Source organism: Spodoptera frugiperda, chromosome 2 (assembly GCF_023101765.2).
Source record: "Spodoptera frugiperda isolate SF20-4 chromosome 2, AGI-APGP_CSIRO_Sfru_2.0, whole genome shotgun sequence".
NCBI lineage: Eukaryota > Metazoa > Arthropoda > Insecta > Lepidoptera > Noctuidae > Spodoptera > Spodoptera frugiperda.
The window spans coordinates 5,971,673-5,991,389 of NC_064213.1; the positions used below are offsets into that span (position 1 = coordinate 5,971,673).

At 35.0% G+C, this 19,717-nt stretch overlaps 1 protein-coding gene across 1 annotated transcript in view; it reads left to right on the top strand.

Moving 5' to 3' along the window:
- Window positions 1-18,678, top strand: part of LOC118269252 (uncharacterized) — a 74,494-nt gene extending 55,816 nt beyond the window's left edge. Inside the window, exons 4-13 of the mRNA XM_035584264.2 lie at window positions 2,100-2,300; window positions 3,733-3,969; window positions 4,535-4,641; window positions 6,221-6,440; window positions 7,612-7,761; window positions 9,499-9,645; window positions 11,966-12,127; window positions 15,950-16,164; window positions 16,243-17,163; window positions 17,254-18,678. Of these exons, the coding sequence (XP_035440157.1) occupies window positions 2,100-2,300; window positions 3,733-3,969; window positions 4,535-4,641; window positions 6,221-6,440; window positions 7,612-7,761; window positions 9,499-9,645; window positions 11,966-12,127; window positions 15,950-16,164; window positions 16,243-17,163; window positions 17,254-17,800 (2,907 nt within the window). The 3' untranslated portion in view covers window positions 17,801-18,678. The remainder of the gene's footprint in view (window positions 1-2,099; window positions 2,301-3,732; window positions 3,970-4,534; window positions 4,642-6,220; window positions 6,441-7,611; window positions 7,762-9,498; window positions 9,646-11,965; window positions 12,128-15,949; window positions 16,165-16,242; window positions 17,164-17,253) is intronic.
- The last annotated feature ends 1,039 nt before the right edge of the window (window positions 18,679-19,717 follow it).

Sequence of the window (19,717 nt, forward strand, 5' to 3'; positions counted from 1 at the left end):
TACCCTCAGTATGAATGGAACACGCATCATCTATAGCGTGTGTATAACTTTATGGACTTCAACTTGAAAAAAAAAACATCCATAAAATATTTTAAAGACAACCTAGTATAGGATCCCCATATATACAACGACCTTCACGGACAATACGGACATGCTTATTTAATGAAACATATTTTACATTATAATTATATATCGGGATATTGGACTAAGCCTAACCTACACCCACAGGATTAGTATATGTGTAGAAATATGTGCCATCAGCGGGAAGTTTACACTCTAACCTTTAAAGCTAAATAATTATAAAACCGTTAAACATAATTATGTAACTCATTACCGGAACAGTTAGACATAACATAAACTCATTACTTTATTATTCGATTTGTAACATCAATACTTTTACATTCTCAACGTAATATATCATATTATTTATCGCACGCGCTGTATATACTAAGGGCTGGAATTGAAAAGGTATTGACAAGCGCGTTCATTAAAAAGCAACGCTTCGTTGAGCCGACTGTCTTATTCTTGAACGGTTTAAATTCTTCTTCATCTGTTTCCTGTTCATCATTAGTTTATTTTTTTTAGTTTGTTTTTCCTTGTTTATAATAATATGATATTGTGTTTTCTCTGATACCTATTTGTTTAAGGTATATTGTTTTGTTTTATAAATAAATGTAATGATGATGTTTCTAGAGCTATAGCGTTGTGTGTGAGAGAATCATGTTTCGGCACGAATGGGCCGGCTCGACCGGAGTGAAACCATGGCCATACAGAAAACCGACGTGAAACAACGCTTGTGTTATGTTTCGTTATGTAACTGAAGTTACCGGAGGCCCCATTACCCCCTTCCCATTCCCTGATTCCTCGACACCCCTTAAATTGCCAACCCCCAAAAGGCTGTTAACGCACTTGAAATGCCACTGGTGTTTCGGGTGTCCATGGGTGGCGATGATTGCTTACCATGAGATGTTCCGTCTGCTCATTTACCGGATACGATAAATAAAAGAAAATAAGATAGATTCATAAAAAAATATATTAAAATTAGAAAATAAGATAGATAGATAGATTCATTATGTTTTATTTTATTAAAACAACTGTACCTATTATTTTTATTATTTCGTACTTCAGATAACCTATTCTAGCTAAATACAGCTATACCAAACTAATCACGAGGAAAATATATTTTTCCGCCTCAACGAAATCCCAACGTCTTTAAATTGCAATTTTTCCTAAAACATTTTTAGGAGAAAACGTAATGTAACCGGCTCAAACGGCTTTGTAGACATCCAAAATAGAGTACAAAGAACACATACCCGTAGTACGCATGCGCGAGTCTAACAATAACCCAGACAGACTCAGTACGCATTGTAAGATACTCCACTGAAGAAACTCTAAGTAACTAAGTTTTAACTAAGCTCTGCACTGAGTACTTGGTGTGTGATAGCGAGATTCTTAGTTAGTTAGCGTTTGTTGTTGTTGAATCAAGGTGAATTAAAAAATATAATTTTAAAAAGATATTGTTTTATGTATGCGACTGATTAGAAGTAATAGGGATGATGACGGGGTATGAAAATTAAAAATCTACTTAATCCGTCAGTTAGGTAATGAAAAAATATAACATTTATTTTTTTCATTTTCCCATATAAGATAAAAATACTGAGATAAAACGAATCAAAATTTAGGAGTGGGAGCAAATACGTCATTTCTACGTAGAAGTGACGTCACGCGATATTTCAAATCGATATATCTTCGAATGTATTTGTTTGCGTAAGAAATAAAAAATACGTATCTAATGTTTTAAAATAATCTACATGACGGACATTAAAAAAAAATTAGTCATCTACCATATTAAAATATGCGAAATATTTTGCAGAACATTATTAATTCAAAACACATCTCACAAACTAACTTCTGTAACATATTTTACACATTTAAACACAACATACAATTTGATTACTCATCAACATGTCAACACATTATAGTATGGAGTGTCTCATAAATTATCTACCTAAACATTTTCCAACCACTAAACACCTTTAAAACCACTACCATAAGACTCATAATTCAATATCAAATCTAACCAAAAGCATTTGTTTCAGCTAACATTTGACACGTTCACGGTAGGGAAGTTTGTGTCATTCACGTCGGATGGATGTCCTGATGGGCACATGACGATAGTGGAGCGAGCTCCCTCCCCCCCAACGGGGCAATGGTGTGGATCTGCATGGGGTTACACCGTCTATTTCTCTGAGTCAGATTCTATTAATATGACCTTGAGACTGGATCGGTTAAGTCAGCAGGTGAGTGAGAAAATTTTGGGCTTACTTTGTGTATTTATTTGGAACCGATTAGTTTCTAATTTCCATCACAAATTGATAGGATTTTCCCGTGATATTAAAGTAGAACCTAACCTATTAAACTAAATGCAACGTGAAGCCTGTTATCCCCGAAGGAGTAGGCAGAGGTGCACATTAAGGCAGGTAATGCCGATATACAATGTACACCGACATTTCACCATTTATGTTATAAGTCCCATGTAATAGGGGGTGAGCCTATTAAAGTAACATACAAAATTGTTCTTATAAAATTTTAAGTTCAGTTCTTAAAGAATCTTAGTCTCGTTTTCAATGTAACTTTATTTATGGTACATAGCAATTATGGCTATATACGGGAACTTTTTCACGTTACGCTTCCATTTTTCTAAAAGACTATCTCATGTATAATGCGTAGGGTTAATTCAGTAAAAAATAAAGCGCGTACCATGTTTTCAGGTTTTCAATTAAACTTTAACATTTTATCTCTGTCACAAACATAGAGGTTGATTAAAAAGAAGAGCCTTTTTCGTGGGAAGAATTTTAAAACAGACATGTAACATTTCATACACGAAGGTACATTTAGAAGGGAGGCACGTAGGGATAAGATTTAACATACAATTTGTTAACACAACAAACTGACACGTTTAATTAGAGTTTTTGCTCTCAGCAAAGTTAATCCGTATAAATGAACAACAGTATTTATCTTCATTAAGAGTCACTTACTAAGCATCCCTTTGTGTTGTACTGACGTGATGTAACTAACTACACGTTTTCGCCTGTGACTTGACTAATATTTCACATCGCCCCGCTTTTAACGGTTCGCTGCCTTCCCTTTATCTCTTGTTAGCAGCCGTATTATGTGCACTAAGGGTTGAACTTTCGATCAATTAATTAGGCGACGATTACGGACACCCTCCCGGGACCGCAGGATAAGGATACCTCGCTATTACAATAATGTTATTGGGTACCGCCTTAATTCCTTAATTTAATAACGGGAATTTCGTTTCGGAACCATTTAATACATTTCGGATGGCTCCCTAAATTTTGTTAATGCGCATCGCCTTTTATCTTTTACTAGTATTCTACTTTTAAAGGGAATCTTTCGGAATATAATTTCGCTTTCCTAATTGATTAATGACTGTTTCTCAATAGAAACTGAAGTTGAAAATTTTTGATTACTTTTCGGTTATATTTTTGAGTGGCTCTCCTGAAAGTTACGTTTATGTTACTTGAGTAATTAATTTAATCTTAAACAACGTTTTATAAATAAAACTTTGAACTCCTAACGTTTGTTTTTCTTCATTGTATGTTAACCAATAAAATCTTCTGAAATTGCTTGCGAATCAGTATTAAATTCCCTAACATTGTTGGCACGTGCAAATTCGTTGTGAGAATATTGACAACCCTATTTCAACAGGGAGTGGGCTACAATTTCGACTTCAAGTTGGCTTACAAGTTTTTGAGGCGTAGTGAAGCGAGATTACGATACGGTAATGCTACTGTTGGCGCGTGGAGAGGCGAAAGGGTACCTGGGACCTACTGCGACAGAATACTGAGTGACTGCGACCTTAGAGCTTGTCGCATACAATCCCCCAACTTCCCCGGCGTTTATCCCCGGAACGCAACTTGTACATACCGCATTGAACATACTAAGGTGAGTACAAATGAACTTTCTACTTTATTTATACGTACATAATGTTGTTTTTAATTAAAATACTTATTTGGGATAGACTCCTATTTTCGTTTATGATGTCTTGGAGTATAATTAGCATCATCAAAGCAAACGTAAGAACAAAGAGGTGCATACCGTCATAAAATCTTCTTCTAAATTAAAATACGTTCGTCAGGAAGTGAAAACATTTCTCCTAGGAGTCAAAAATAAACGTGTTCCTGCATCACCCTGTAATTAAATATGAAAAACAGAATAAAAGGTGTGACGCCAAAGTTAAAACAAGAGAACAAAGCAATTAAAAAGGGGCTTGTTTCTGGTTTTTGTTTAGAAAATAAATCGTAAGCAGGAGAAGTGTAATGTGGGCTTTTTGTGGCTCTTTGTGTTAATATTTAATATAAAATTCACACCAAACTGCGTAACTGTTACACCTGGAATGTACATAATAAATGTCGGATGCGTAAGGGTTGGAAGTTTTTTTGTTGAACCAAAATCTGCTCTGTGTGTTGGTGGATAGAGTTGAGTTTATATTGTGTGTTTTTCTTTGCAGATACCAGCAGATAAACATGTTTTACTAGCAGTAAGACAGACGAATAGTCACAAAATACATATCAAAGACCAAATAGTAAAGTACGATAGGAGTCAGCGTGTCTTAAAGTGAGTACACATATAACTTGTGTTCGTTTCTTGTTACTTCGAGAGTAAAGTCGTTACTTAAGGAGACTGTTTGTTTATTGCAAACTTCTGTCATATTGTGGAGATATAAAAATAAGCGTTATGATCTAACTGGTAGTATGTACTCCAGTTAATAGTAGTGGTAGTACTAACTGTAGTGTGTAATTTGAGTCATTTTTGTTTAAAGTCAAGTTTAGCTGCACTTTTGTTTATACACACTTCTTTAAGATTAGTAAGGTCACGGAAGGGGTAGGCAGAGGTGCACATTACGGTACGTAATGCCACTGTACAGCGTTCACCCACTTTTCACCATTTGTGTTATAAGTCCCATGTAATAGGGTGTAAGCCTATTAGTCTACTACTACGGGCTACTACTGAGAAATTTTCGAAAACCCAAAAAAAAGCAATAATACATTTCCTGACTCGGGAATCGAATCCGGACCCCTTGTCTCGAACAACGAGCCAGTTTTTAAGATTGCATTACAAAACAAAAATACATTTTAATATACGACACAGATTAATAAACATTAAACCAAAGTTAACACAATTAAGTGACCGAACTGAATTACATTTAAAATACACCTACAACATTCACAATTTCCTTCACCACTTACCATAACAAAAGGTACAATAGCAGTTCTTACATAACCATAACTCATGTCAGATGATAATCGTAATTGCAGCACTAATATAGATTAATGAAGAAACACCGTCCATCTCCGTTATTAGTTAACAACAAGAGTCTTAATCGTGAAACGAAACTTCCATTTGTTACATGAATAATGTTGACAAATTCTATCCGTTCACAATTTTGCCAAAATTATTTACACCCGATTTAAGGAGCTTGAAAGGCGTCGGTGTTAAAACGAGGAGATTAGCCTTTTATTCTTGGGAGAATTGTTAAAATGAGACTTAATAATATTATGTTAGCTTTTGGTTTGAGAATTTAGTCGTCACGTTGTTTGGATAGAGATCTTGATTTTTTGTTGCTAAGAGGGATGATGACGGGGTAAGAAAATTAAATCTAATTAGTCCGTCAGTTAGGTAATCACAAAATATTAGACAGGTATTTTTTTATTTTGTCATATCAGATACTTAAATAAAACGAATCAAAGTTTAGGAGTGAGAGAAAATACGTCATTTCTACGAATAAAATTGTATCTAGAAGTGACGTAACACGATATTCCAAATAGAAATAATTTCGAAAGTATTTGTTTTCGTAAGAAAATTAAAAAGTACGTGTTTATTAAGTACACATTAGATATCCACTCTATTATCCGTTTGCCCAGAGATATTATTGTTATGATTGTAGAAAATAACGATAATATTCAGTTTAAGTAGCAAATATTACGGATAAAGTACCGTACTTTAATACTTTTACAAACATCACCCTTTTTAAGCATTTTCCACACACTGATGAACACGTCACTCCAATTTAAATAAGGTCCTAAGCCCGCGTATATCATTCCACAACACTCCACCTAAACCCTCAAGATACCAATCTGTTCCCATTAAAACCCCAACACTTGTCAAACTTCACTAATCCATCAATCTCTTGCAGGATTTGGGACCAATGCAATGTCGTGCAAGATTACCTCACAGTTTGGGACGGACCCACTCGCGATTCACCGGTACTAGTACGTCTTTGTGGAGGAGATGCGGTACCAGATATTGTCAGTAGAGGACCGAATATGTTACTGGAGTTTCATACATCGCCCTACGATAATCCGTTTCACCCAGTTCCATTGAGCTATCTACCGGGATTCGAGCTTGAAGTACAGGTGAGTTTTCCTATAGTGTATTATGTGTGTGGATTGGGTGAGACAGCTCTGAATTTATTTCCAGCTTTGGTGAAATATAGAAGATTTGTTGCGAAATGCCTTGTTTGGTGGGGGATGTTATTGTGAATTTGCCTTTGTGTGTTTATAGTGAAGTTGCTCAGTTGAATTTGTGTTTCATATTAACGATTGTAGCTACTATTAGCTAATGAAATGACTATGTTCTTGTGAATTATTTTGAATAACGAAGAATAATGATCATGTCAAGGCTTATAAATTACAGACCGATATTATAGTATGGTTCTTAGAACAAACTCTATTCAGAAAATAAAATCAATTACTCTAACTTCTAGCTTTAGGAAAATAAACTTCTAAAGCAAGCAACATTCCACTTACAATGATAGAACGAGCTACTAAAAATCGTTACTTTCCAATTGAGACTGAACGATTGCTAAGTTAAAGCCATACTCTCTGTGCAAAGGAAAGTTGATTGTATTGCATTCAACACAAAGCTTATACTTGAAGTATTTCATTCAATACCTCTTTTATCTAGTAGTATAAAGCTTATATTTGAATAACAAGTTTATTAATATGATAGAATAATAGAAAGTGAATAAAGCTAGCTTATAAAGATATGCAGATACAAAGATAAAGATTAATTGTTACAAAGGCAGTAATTACAGTTAAAATGATGCAATTTGCTATAATAATGTCAACGGATCTGTGTACAGAGTCAGTCTTTATTTTAATATAAAATTATTTTGCTTGTTGCCGGTAAAATCACTTTTGTTCAGTATCCTTAGTATGAGCTTGCTTTAAGTGCGTTCGGCGGTCTGATTGGTTAGTTTATTCGAGCCGGCTAATCAGAGCGCTGGGCGCGCTTTCGTTTCGATTACTTCAGACGTAAAGCAAACTCGTACTAAGGGTACTGAGCAAAATTATTATTTGCCACACTCAGAGTCATTTAATGGTTACTTAATCCAGTCCTTAGCAATTGTTTTCCATACAAAATTGTTACTAAGGAATAGTTTAAGTAACCATTAAATGTTTCTGACTGCGGCAATGAGTGTGATAATAAAATGATTCTGATAAATACAATATTTCCATAACACAAATTAATACACATACATAGGTACATAGGCACATATACAATTAACCATCTTATCTCACACAGGTGCTCTATGTGGAGAAAGACTCCCATTCATACGTGCGTTCAGATGGCCGTTGCCGTTTTGTGCTCCGATCTTCGGATAAAACCAGTGGAGTACTAAGGAACCCGAGGCATTCACTGCCACCGAACACATCTTGCGTCTACTATTTCCAGGTAAATGTTTGTTCTAATACTGTGTTTCTATATAAAGGAATTGAAGTGGTTACAGAATTTTAAGCTTTATGTTGTTGGTGTTACGATTACTTTTAGCTTAAATGGCTTAAAATGAAGTGTTATATTGGTTGCCCGTGTATACGTACTAATTTAGATGAAGGTTGCTTTTCTACCAGAGATGTCTTATGCTATGTTACTGTGGATGCGGTTGGCTTCCACTAATTATTTACACATACCATAGCACTGGTTGAAACGGACTCAGCTAAGCTATGTTTTTATATGGAAAGATGCGTGTTACCAAATACTATCGATAACATTGTATACTCGAGCTGTGCATATTTTCGCACAGCTACATGGCTTAGTACCAGTGGAAACTATAAATTGAATCACAGCTTAGTTATTAAATCTTCGTAGCATAGCTACATAGCATAAGTCTGGTGAAAATGCACTAAATCTAGACTTTATCATGAAATAATAAATCGAAAAGATAGAAACATTAGTAGGTACACATGTTATAATCATCTAACCAATCTGTTGCAGGTTTATTTTTCCTACGTTTTTATTGTAACAAAACGTGGTTAGTTTTATTCGTGTAACTGCTAACATACCGGAAAACGAAGTCCATTAAATTATTTACCTACATCTCATAAAATATTTGTAGCGGAACTAAACTAAATGGACTTTTTACCTATTCGGAAAACGGTAAAATTGTTTTACAATATTTTTGTCGAATTTTGAGTTTACAATAGTACTTAAATCAAACCAGTATTTTTTTATTTATTGATGTTTTTGTAGTCAGTTCGGGATTTTTTGACCAAAACCAAAAATGTTGAATATCTCAGAAACTAGCAACTTTTGGACCAAGGACCGCTAATTTTGTAGGAAATTAGTTGTATTATCAACTCCTGACAAGAATACGTCAAACTCAAAGTGGAAACTATTGTAAAATTCTGTCAAGTATAGTCTTTCTTTAATTTAAAACTAGATATCCACCCGTTTTTTTTGTTTCTTCTCCAGCCTTTTCTAAGTAGGTTTTTTTGAGGACTTATTTCTTTACAAAAATATATTATATCATTGGATTGAGAAGCACGCAAGCAACGACCAGATGATACACGTGCTTTGTCGTATTATTATTGGTACAAGATCACTTTTGAGTTTATTTTTCACATTAATTTATTCGATGAAGATGCGGAGAGCAATCATGTAAAATTCACATTGTAATTGAACAAAATGAACTTTGTAATACAATATTCATGGCTGACATTTAAAGGTAGGCCGTATAGGAGATACAAATAGAATATATTATTGATATACGCAACAATAATTTAGCGTAGGTGTAGTATTTATTTCAACAGTAATAAGGTTATGTTTTGATAATAAACAAATGTGTTATTTATTAAACATGTGTGTAATTAAATTACAAATGATTTATGTGATACGAGTCCTTTTTAGGTACGGTACATTTATTTATTGAGAAAACTTTATAGAATAAAATAAAGTCCACCAGCATTTACTCGCTGTACTCCCAAACCCTAAATCACAAAACACAAGAGTCGTAATCCGATCTCTTGTAAAACCGACTCAAAGTAATTCCGGACTCGGATGCGACAAGGACTAAACAAGGTTTTCGATATCTACTAAAAACGGGCACCGAGGCAACCATTTTGTATGTCCACTAGCTTTGAAACAAAACAGCTAGGGTTGTTACTGGTAGTTAAAACGATTTACGCTTTCTAGGGTCGAGCCAACGAGATAGTTTGGGTGTCGTTTGTGAAGTACCACTCTGCTGGAACGGAACCCGCTGGCTTTGATCAACAGAAGGACTGCTCCTCACAACTGACTATATGGGATGGAGCCGCCCCTGATGCCGATTTGGATCGGAAGGTGAGTTTATTGTGTTTGTACTTCCAGGTAGATTATATTATTAGAAGAGGTGATTTTGGTAACTGTGTATTATAAAGGTTATTAACCTCTTGTATATAAGACACAATAGAAAACACACTGTGTCTCGCGTAGATCTGTACTCTCTAAACTATATTGACAAGTTATTCTCACAAAGTCTTACTAAGTGCGTTATCGTACACAATGCCAAAAGACATTAACTTTTGCAACACATTTGACTCTTAATTCGTTAACAATAAGCAAACAAGAGCATTTGTATGCAGTCGAATTTTAAACAAGGCTATATTTTTAACAAGTTACAACGCGAACCGGCTGAATCTCGTTCGGTTATTCATAGCATAAAGAATACCGTTTTATGTACCGGGCCGTCGTATGGAATCATAGAAGGAAAAATATTGTATTTTTGCTTGTGGATTTAGGGTTATTTTAAAAGAGGACGAGTAATTATTCTCTATACACAATAACAAACTCCAACTTAAAATTATTAAATCTATAGTGATTATCCTTTTCAGACGTGACTGAGAATTAGACCGGTAGTCAATAACAGCAAAGCGTGTTGTACTTATACTTACTTACTTATTTGAAGCAATCGACACAAAGTAACCAAGAATTGTGTATCTGACTGAAAAAGAGTAACCTATGGAGTTTCTTGCTCGTTTTTCGCCAAACGAATCTACACTTTAGAACTAGCAAATAGCTTCACTAGAGTACTCACCGCAAGACATTTTTTTAATGTAATTTTATTTGACTTTCAAATACTGCCTCCCAGGTCTAATTGAAATAAATAATTTTGACTTTGACTTAGAGTTAAATAAAGTCAAACCCCAAAACTCTTCCCAAAGTAAGCAAAATACCTAATCGTAATTTAAAGCAAAACGTATCGCTTAGAATAAACAAGAAATATTTTATTACTAATTAGGGAATATTTCGAAGCAGTTTAGGTAAAATTACAGGATATTTTAATTAGATATTTAGTTCTCCTTAATGAGTTTAATATTTATCTTGGAAATGGCCGGGGAGGGTTTAGATTTATAGTCGAGACAAGCTTGAAATATAACGTTGCGAATGATAATTGCAAGTAACACCGTGTTGTTACAAAATGACCTTAATTTGTTATGTCATATCTCTAAAATCGGTACAAGGAAATAAGATATGATTTTATTTTGTTTTGTCGTTTATAGGGTATAATTTTCTATGACAATTAGTGTTTTCTCTGACGTTTTTATGTCACTACATTTGAATTTATGCTTGCTGAAAAGTTGGTTCTTAAATAAAGATAACGAACTATCTATGGAGGAGGAAATTTAAATAATGAAAGATGTCTACTCAATACAACTCATAATACATTACTCCTCATTTTCTTATCTTTTTAAGAAAGTAAAGCGAACAAACTTTCAAACAAAAAAAGAATCATTCTGAATTCAAATCGTAGGTACTACAGCGAAGTACTCCGACATGTGTCGTCTAATGTCCCGAATAACACTGTAAATCTCCTCTTAAAATTGTTATTGTCTAACTTCCGTACTTATCGGAAACAATTCTTGGCGTTCGCGCAATAAAAATAAAATATTTAAATTGTTATCGCATACCGAATCACAATACCGGGTCGTTCGTATAAAATTTTATAGTACATGAATTTCAATGGTAAAAAGTCCGGAGGCGGCGTGTATCGTAATGAAATGTGGATTAAGTTTAACATGTACTGAGTGAAACTTTCGCAGTGCGCAAGACTTACGCGATGATACAAGCACGAAGCGATATAGAATTGGGCGGCATTCTCACAGCATTTATTCGTGCCATTTCACTTTGCCAACTACCTCAACCCCCCACTTGACGTCGGCAGCCAAACATTAATTTTCTTTAATGTGTCTGAGCACTTTTACCGAGTTCCACCGACTGCAGTGCGGTGTTTCGTTTCATTCATTCGAGATTCTTCAGTTTGCATTAAGAATGGATAAGCGGTTCTAGTTCAACTTATTTTTTGTTGGCACTTTAATCAGAAAAGTTTTTCCGTTCGTCCGCAGATACACTATGTAAATAGTGTTGCTCAGTTGAATAAGTAAATAATTTATTCAGGGCCTTTTTAGTTTTCTTTCAATTTGCATGAATTTACGAGGGATTTTTTTTAAGAGTCGAGATGTCACTTTAACTTATTTACTTAAGTTCTGATATGCTATAAATATTCAATACTTTTTGGAGCCTTTTTTAACGTGAATATTAGAGCTTGTATAAAGCCGACTGAGGTCCTTTCTGATTACATATTCTGTTGGCTTATTTTTCTAACCAATTTTTTTTTCAACAGTTGGATATGAGCGACAAAAAGTCTCGTCTGGGGTTGTTTTGTCGCGAAGAGTCGCCTCGACTGTGTGATCACGCTCTACTCTCGAATGCAACCAGGGCAACACGACCGTGCGCCCCCTCCGAGAGCTACATCACCACTGGGAATGCGCTCACTATACTGCAAGTAAGTAAATAATTAGGTTTAAGCTACTTAGTACACATTAGCGCACATTTTCCTTTGATCTAGGTTTGTAGGTGTTTGCACAACGACGTAGCTAACTTGGGTAGTCAGTAATGATGTATGATCAAGAGACCTTTATTTGGTTTTTTCTTACGTTAATTAGCTTCTATGCGTTTGCTCCAAAAGTTATTTTAGATTTTTTTAACCAAATAAATGAATAAACTATCATAGAAACAAAACATTTTAAAGCCTACATGCAATATTTGAGTAGATTCTACTGTTAAAATTTTAGCACGAAAATAAATCTGTAACAAAAAAATGCTTGCACAAAAATTTTTGTACACCTAAAAACAGACTCAACGACACGGCACTGGCACTACGATAAAAAACAAAACATCCAAATAAAAATTACAACGTAAATTAAAGCAACAAACAGTCTACAGACTACAAACAAACTAACTGCCAAAGCTCACATAATTACTGCTGCAAATATTTATCTACCTATTTCGGAATGTACTCACGTATGCAAAGAGCACATTGTGACAGGTAGCGAGAAATTTTTGGGCAAAATATAACAGGAGCATATTGCATAGAAGTGGCTCGGAACGGTCATGAATTTAGAAGTACACAGGGCTTCACATCGATGTATACAAAACCAGTTTACTATGATCTCACTCTGTATAACCTTTCCGTTTATTCGACGCCCAGTTTATACTGGTTTTGTACAGTTTCATGTGTGTACCTACTTGGATAAAACACGTCACTTGCATTCGCGAGCTAATAGTTCCAGTGGATCTTGCGAAATTTTTATGTCTCTCTCGCATATTTCTCGTGGAATTACTAAGAATATGGCTTCTGGATTATGTATCATGTGAAAGTTATGGCACTTCCATTCTGCGGCGTGTGGCGTACTTGTTCTTTGATAATTCATGTTGGAATATTTCAGTCGTGTGGAATATACGGTCTTTTATTCTAATATTTCTTACTTTTTATAATAATTATGATGAATGGACAAAATATATGTATAAATTCAAGAATCTCCTTGGATAAGACTTGAACTAGGGTGAATTTATCAAAAGATCGTCTTTTTTTATATTGTCATACCTTTTACCCCCGAAGGGATAGGCAGAAGTGCACACTATAGCACGTAATGCCCCTGTACAATGTATACCTACTTTTTACAATATATGTTGTAAGTCCCATGTGAGCCTATTGCCATATACCACATTTTCAGACTTCGTGCTACTACTGAGAAATTTTCGGAAATCCGAAAAGAGCCCAGTAATAACTCGCTCGAGAATATAATAGAAACAAAAAAAAAATGTCTACAAATAATTATCTAAACATAAAACAGTATTTTTTTGGGGCCACGATACTAATGATCCAAGCGATTAAAAGTCAAAGTCCTGTAAATGTCTTCCAACGAGGTACTATGGAAATATTTAGGTTTAACATAAATAGTAAATTTATTATAATTACACATAAATATTCTCATGGCAAAACAAGACTCATTTTTATATTCCACTTTATCTTAATCAGCATTCTAGTTCAGTTACGACTTACGACTAGCTACAATTCGTCTTTGTAGTACCTCATAAAATATCAAGGGGAAAAGAAAATCAAAGTAGCTACAGATACGTACCTACCTATATAGGAAAATTACGATATTCCTTTTTCATAAACGACCCTCTCAACAAATCAGAGGATAATAATATAAATCCCATAAACATGATTTCTCCATTATATCAACCCGCATATATAAGGAGGTTATATTATTCTCGTATCGATCCTATACTCTGACATTCAAAGCAGCAATCCCCGCTGGATTACGGTATTGTTTCCTTTTATAAGTTCACCACTGGCCTTTCAGCTGTATTGCTGCCTGATGTAACTTCTGAGGCGTGTGAAACATTCATAGCAGCCAGGGTAGATAAGTCACGCGTTGCTCCCGTTGCATTTGCCATAGTGAATAATGCAAGGGGCACGTGCTTCGTTCCTCTCACTGTGATAGAATGTTTTAGTGTTGTCACGTTATTTTAAGTGTTAGGAGTATCATGCGATGAGACACGTACTGAAGTGTTTGTAAAACTTTGGATTTATTGCGACTCATCACTCGTTATGGTCGTTTTATTTTCTTTGCGGTGGTTTGCATCAAGTTTTAGATTGGATGTTGTCTGTCTATCTTTGGTTACTACTTGTAGTAGATAATACATCTGATGAAGATGTCGCTGTCTTTTGGAGATGAATTAATTGTCTTAGGGTGGGTACTTTTCCACTGGCGGCACCTCTCAGTCTCAGTCATAGCTTAGTATCAGAGGAAACAGTCATATAGTTTCACAGCTTAGCTTACAACGCAGTATAGCCACATAGTACTAATATTTCGGTTGATTAAAAAAGCTTGTCAGTAATAACTAGCGACGATGCAATTTATTACTCAAAAGCAAAACCAAAACATATCTATAATTGTTTTCCAGCATCAATGGATTTCTTACACTTTCTTAGTTTCCCTTCATATAAAGCCAATATAGTACACACGGAAGTTAATTAACCAAATGATATACGATCTAATGACATGAAATATGAGTCCCTACCTAAGTAGGTATCTATAGTACAAACATCATTAGGTAGAACTGGTTTGCTAAACTAATTGGTTTACTGATAATTTAGCGTGAACAGCGATAGGTGTGATTTTCATAGGATATCACGATTTGCAATTTTCCACCGAATTCCGTTGCTCCTACACGAGACTAAAATTCGTGATTTGGCTGAGTTGATTTCAGTTTCCAATTTGCGAATAAACTTTCCTCTCATTTTGCTTTCGAATAGTAGTTCGGGTTTCGCTTGTTTAAGTAAAGCTGCGTGGTACATACAATTGGTTCATCTAGATAGCTATTCACCTAAGTTTTCTTGATAGAAATAAACACAGCAAAAATGATTTAATGACAATGTCAAATTATAAATTAAATTTTACTGTGTGCGTTTGTATAGTGCATTTGTAATATATAATTGAATTTTATTTGAACATATTGAAGTAAAAGTTTGACGGCCGTACTCTTATTACTTGACCCAGTCCTTAGCAATTGTTTTCGTTGCTAAAAGTTTAAGTAATTATTAAATGTCTCTGAGTACGGCAGTAAGTAAATCATAGAAAGATTAAAAGGATTTCACCCATTAATTCATCTCCAATCTCCTACGGTCACGATCTGAAAAAGAAAAGTAGTCAGCGCGTAAAATAATTATAATAAACTTCAACACTGTCATTTGTATTCGACGCAGTTCTTCAGAAACCAGAATACGCCCTAGTTAATATAGGAAACCTGGTCTTAAGCAAGTCGTTAAAGTCACTAGTTGGGAACTGCTTTATTATTCAATATTAAATTCAACAGAGGAAGGACTGAAGCAAGTTTCTAACTAAATATTTGAAGTTTTACTACACCACGCGGTCTCAGTACCGTGGCACCGACCTTGGTGATACTGCTTATAAACTAGAAACAACTTTCAACGTTTACAGAAGAGTGAAAATGTATGAAGATAGATCATTAACTATGATTAATGTCTATACTTGTTAGGCTTTTACTAATAGCTCGAGTATTTTACTAATGGTTCCAAGACATAATGTCTACGGCGATATTTATGATACAAAAGATGGAATTTGATGTTTTATGTACCTTGACAAAATAGCTTTTGTGTAATAGTTGATAGTAATTTTAAAATATGAATATAGAAACACAAATTAAGACTACAGTATCTTTAAGAGTCTATTAAAACTGACTATGGTAAATTATATTAAGTTAGATCCAATTTTTACCTTGTATTTCTTTACAGGAACTCCGCCAAGGTTCAGCACTCTACCCAGTCTCGTTTGTCCTTCGCTACGAATTTGTCGACGTAAGTGAGCAAGGTCAACCATTGGTAGACTCACAATCAGCTTGCGACCGCGTCTTCAAATCTGCTCAAACTTACTCCGGGAGATTTCAAGCTCCTCGAGCAATATTTTATTATGGAAGAGGTGGCGCACAAAACCTCACTTGCATTTTAAGGTAAAACTATTTCTAAGTACTTCCTAAAACCTTGAGACTCCATTAAACGTGTCGTTGAAATTATCATAATGTTTGCAGATTCGAAGCGAAACAAGGAGAAAGAATACAGTTAACCTTCACAAGCACTTACTTCGGAAATAAATATTGTAATACGCACAAAGACTCACGAACGAGTCGTTGGAAATGTGATAGGCCTGCGAAAAGAACCATTGGGGGCGAAGGTCTCGCCCAAATTATTATAACAGAATATCCTTGGGAAGGAGTACCGATACAAAGAGACTGCATTTGTACTAATAGATCTGAGCCATTAAATGTTCATACATTAACCGCCCCAGTCGTAGAGATCAACTTCACTGTTACTATGATGAATATTACTGAAGATTACGACGATTTCGCGTTTGAAGGCGAATACAAATTTGTTCCTACTGGGCCGGGAGACGAGACTGTGTGTTCGACGGGATGGGGTAAAAGACGGCTTAGAGGCAGCAGTGGAGAAATCCGACTGTACGATAAAAGACAAATACCTGTTGCACCAGAAATAGTCGGAGATAGACATGTCATATCAGAAAGTGTACGAGCCGAAGTAGCTTGTGTTCATAGACCTTGGCTGATAGAACCTGGAGGTGATGAAGTTACTCCTGTGCAAGGAAGATATTTGTACGTCAAAGTTCCTGGCTATGAAATTACGCCATCTTCACCTTTCTGTACCACGCCCAACCGTCTATACATATACGAAGCCCATGACACATCAAAATTAAGAGAAGTATGCCCAGATGGTACAAGTACCATAGACCTGTACTCACCAGGCTGGAAATCTTCTCAGACAACTTTGGAAACGTCTTTGAAACCTCATGCCCGGAGCTATGTGATAGATTTTCTACAACACGAACAAGCGGACTATTCAATCAAATGGATTGAACTTATGAAGAAACCGTCTTTTGACCACGATTCGGATTCCAACACCATTCCACCACCAGTGTCATTAGAATGCCGATACAGGTGAGTTTTCAAAATTTTTGTTTAGCATATTACAATAATTCTCTAAATACGTAGAAGTGTATATTAAAATGTTTTTGTTCTTTTGTCTAGCTGCCCGGAGTTGAACGCCTGTATTCCTATCGCACTATGGTGTGATGGCAGCGCTCACTGTCCTTCAGGTTACGACGAAGACGATTCTAATTGCTCCTTCAGAATATCCCTGCCTCCTCCGTACGTAGCCGCGGCCGCTGGTATTGGTCTTCTATTATGTGCAATAACTGTAGCCCTTTGTGCTTGCAAAAGACGTCGAAGAAAAGACAAAGAATTCAAAGCAAGACTAGATGGTGCATTACCCCCTGAAGAAAGACCGTTTGATCGAGCTAAAACGAACGGCGTTCCTGAAGCAGCTCGCCAATACGCTACCGTGCAAAAGTATGCGACGATAGATAAGTACAGCTTAAGTCAGAAATACAGTGCAGGGTTGAACGACGCTCGTTACTACGACGAGGTAGCACAAAGGGATAAGCTCGCGGATACAAGGTACGCTAGTTTAGGTCGGGCTGGAAGAGGCATGCGAGTCGAGAACTCAAGAGGCAACGGGTCAAGAAGAGCGATGCCTGATTTGGGTTACCCGGACTTGAAAGACGGTTTTTGTTGACCCACACCGGATCTCATAGAAACAACAGTATAGCGTTTAGGACATTTAAATATTTACAGATTTCCTTTTGTGTAAACATTAGATTGAAGACTGAATTTGGCGAAAGTGCCTCCCCTAACATTTGATCAATAGATATTCAGATTCGAAATTGTAATGCAGACATCGGCTTCTATTGTTAAGTAATTTGTTTTATACCGAGACAAAGACTATGACTTTGACTTTGTACAATATTGTGTAAATAAATTAACTTTATATATAAGTTTGAATAGCAGGCGTCAGACAGTTAATATTCTTTGCATCAAAAATCTCACAGTACTTTTATATTCTCATCAAATAACATATCTAAATGTACATAAAACGCTTGACAATACGATTTTAAGATACAAAATAAATAAAATCATTTTAAAATGTTAGTAGTATGAGTGGTTAGTGACTGATTCTAACAAATGAATTGTCGGATTTAAGTGTAAACTGAATCATGTTAATGACTTAATTTAATAGGAATATTTTCCTGTAACAATTCTACTTGAATATAATGTGAAATATACACTAATCTTAAAAAATACGAGCGAAATAAGAAGATTACTTTGGAATAAAAAGTATAATTTTTGTGTCTCATAATTGAATTTCATCCAGACTTTACATTGTAATGACACTAGACATAAAAAAATGAAAATGTGATATAGATTGTAAAAATGTAGGTTTCTAAGCGTTCACAGAATGTATAACTTACTAGTCATTTTCCTTTGTGTATAAATATTAATTAAGGTTGTAACTAAACTATAGTTATCGATTGTAAATAAATTATAGATTAAGATTTTTAAAGTCTGTAATTATTTCCAGGTAAAAGGAAGATTAAAGTCATTTCTAAAAATCTATTTCTTTTTGTTTTTCATTGTTTTCACCGTATCCATTATCATCGTAAAAACAATCGATATTTTATTATCAAACTCGCAAAGATAAACATTTCATTAACATTTTGAAAAAGCAGCAAATAATTTCTATTCAAATTATTTCCCCTTTTAACTCAGAAAACAAGGAATATAAACAAAATAAAAACACAAAATACGCACCCGAGGCGGGGTAAAAATTGCAAGAAAACAAAGGACGAGATGATGTATCGACCTTACAGTAAAAACAACTCCCTTCTTGTCTACCTGGAAAATATTCGAGCCGAGCTTAAAAAGTATACCAAGTTAATGAATAGTACACCAGTCTTATAACAAAGAAACAGTGTAGATACACCTTCAAAGACAGTTTTTATGACAATGAAATATTTTTATTTAGTACACAAAAAATGAGAGACATTTCGCTTCATTGGGGTCGTGATGTAAGAACTCCCTACGTTCTTATATTTCTGTCTCGTTATAATTCTTTTGTAAATTATAGCATTGTATTAAATTACTTTATGCGTCGCCCCGTCACGGTATAATGCGGACATTATGTCACAAGTTCCTTTGAACGTTAAAAGCCCGAGTTTTTGTTGATATATTTTTTTTTTCTATCGATATATTTCATATTACATTCGATGTTTAGGGATGAATTAATATTAAACGCGTAATGAAAATTGTATTGTATAGTAAGTATTTGAGCTTTTTAATAGAAAATGGGTTTTGTAATTTTCTAGGTATAAGTGTTTCACTGGCTGAATTCTTAAACGGAATGCTGTATTCAAATATAGGACACGTCGTGTAGGCTTGTGTTAGTAACCATATTAGTTGTGGTAGTGGCTGAAAGATCTAATTATAAATTATCCTATCTAGAGTGATTGGCTATATTAAAAGTACAATTACACATTTTGACTCATAATAATGATTCTTGCCTTTTACAAAAGACATCGTCACGCCTTTTATCCCCAAAGGGGTAGGCAGAAGTGCCCATTATGGCACTGTACTATGAACACCCACTTTTGTAATA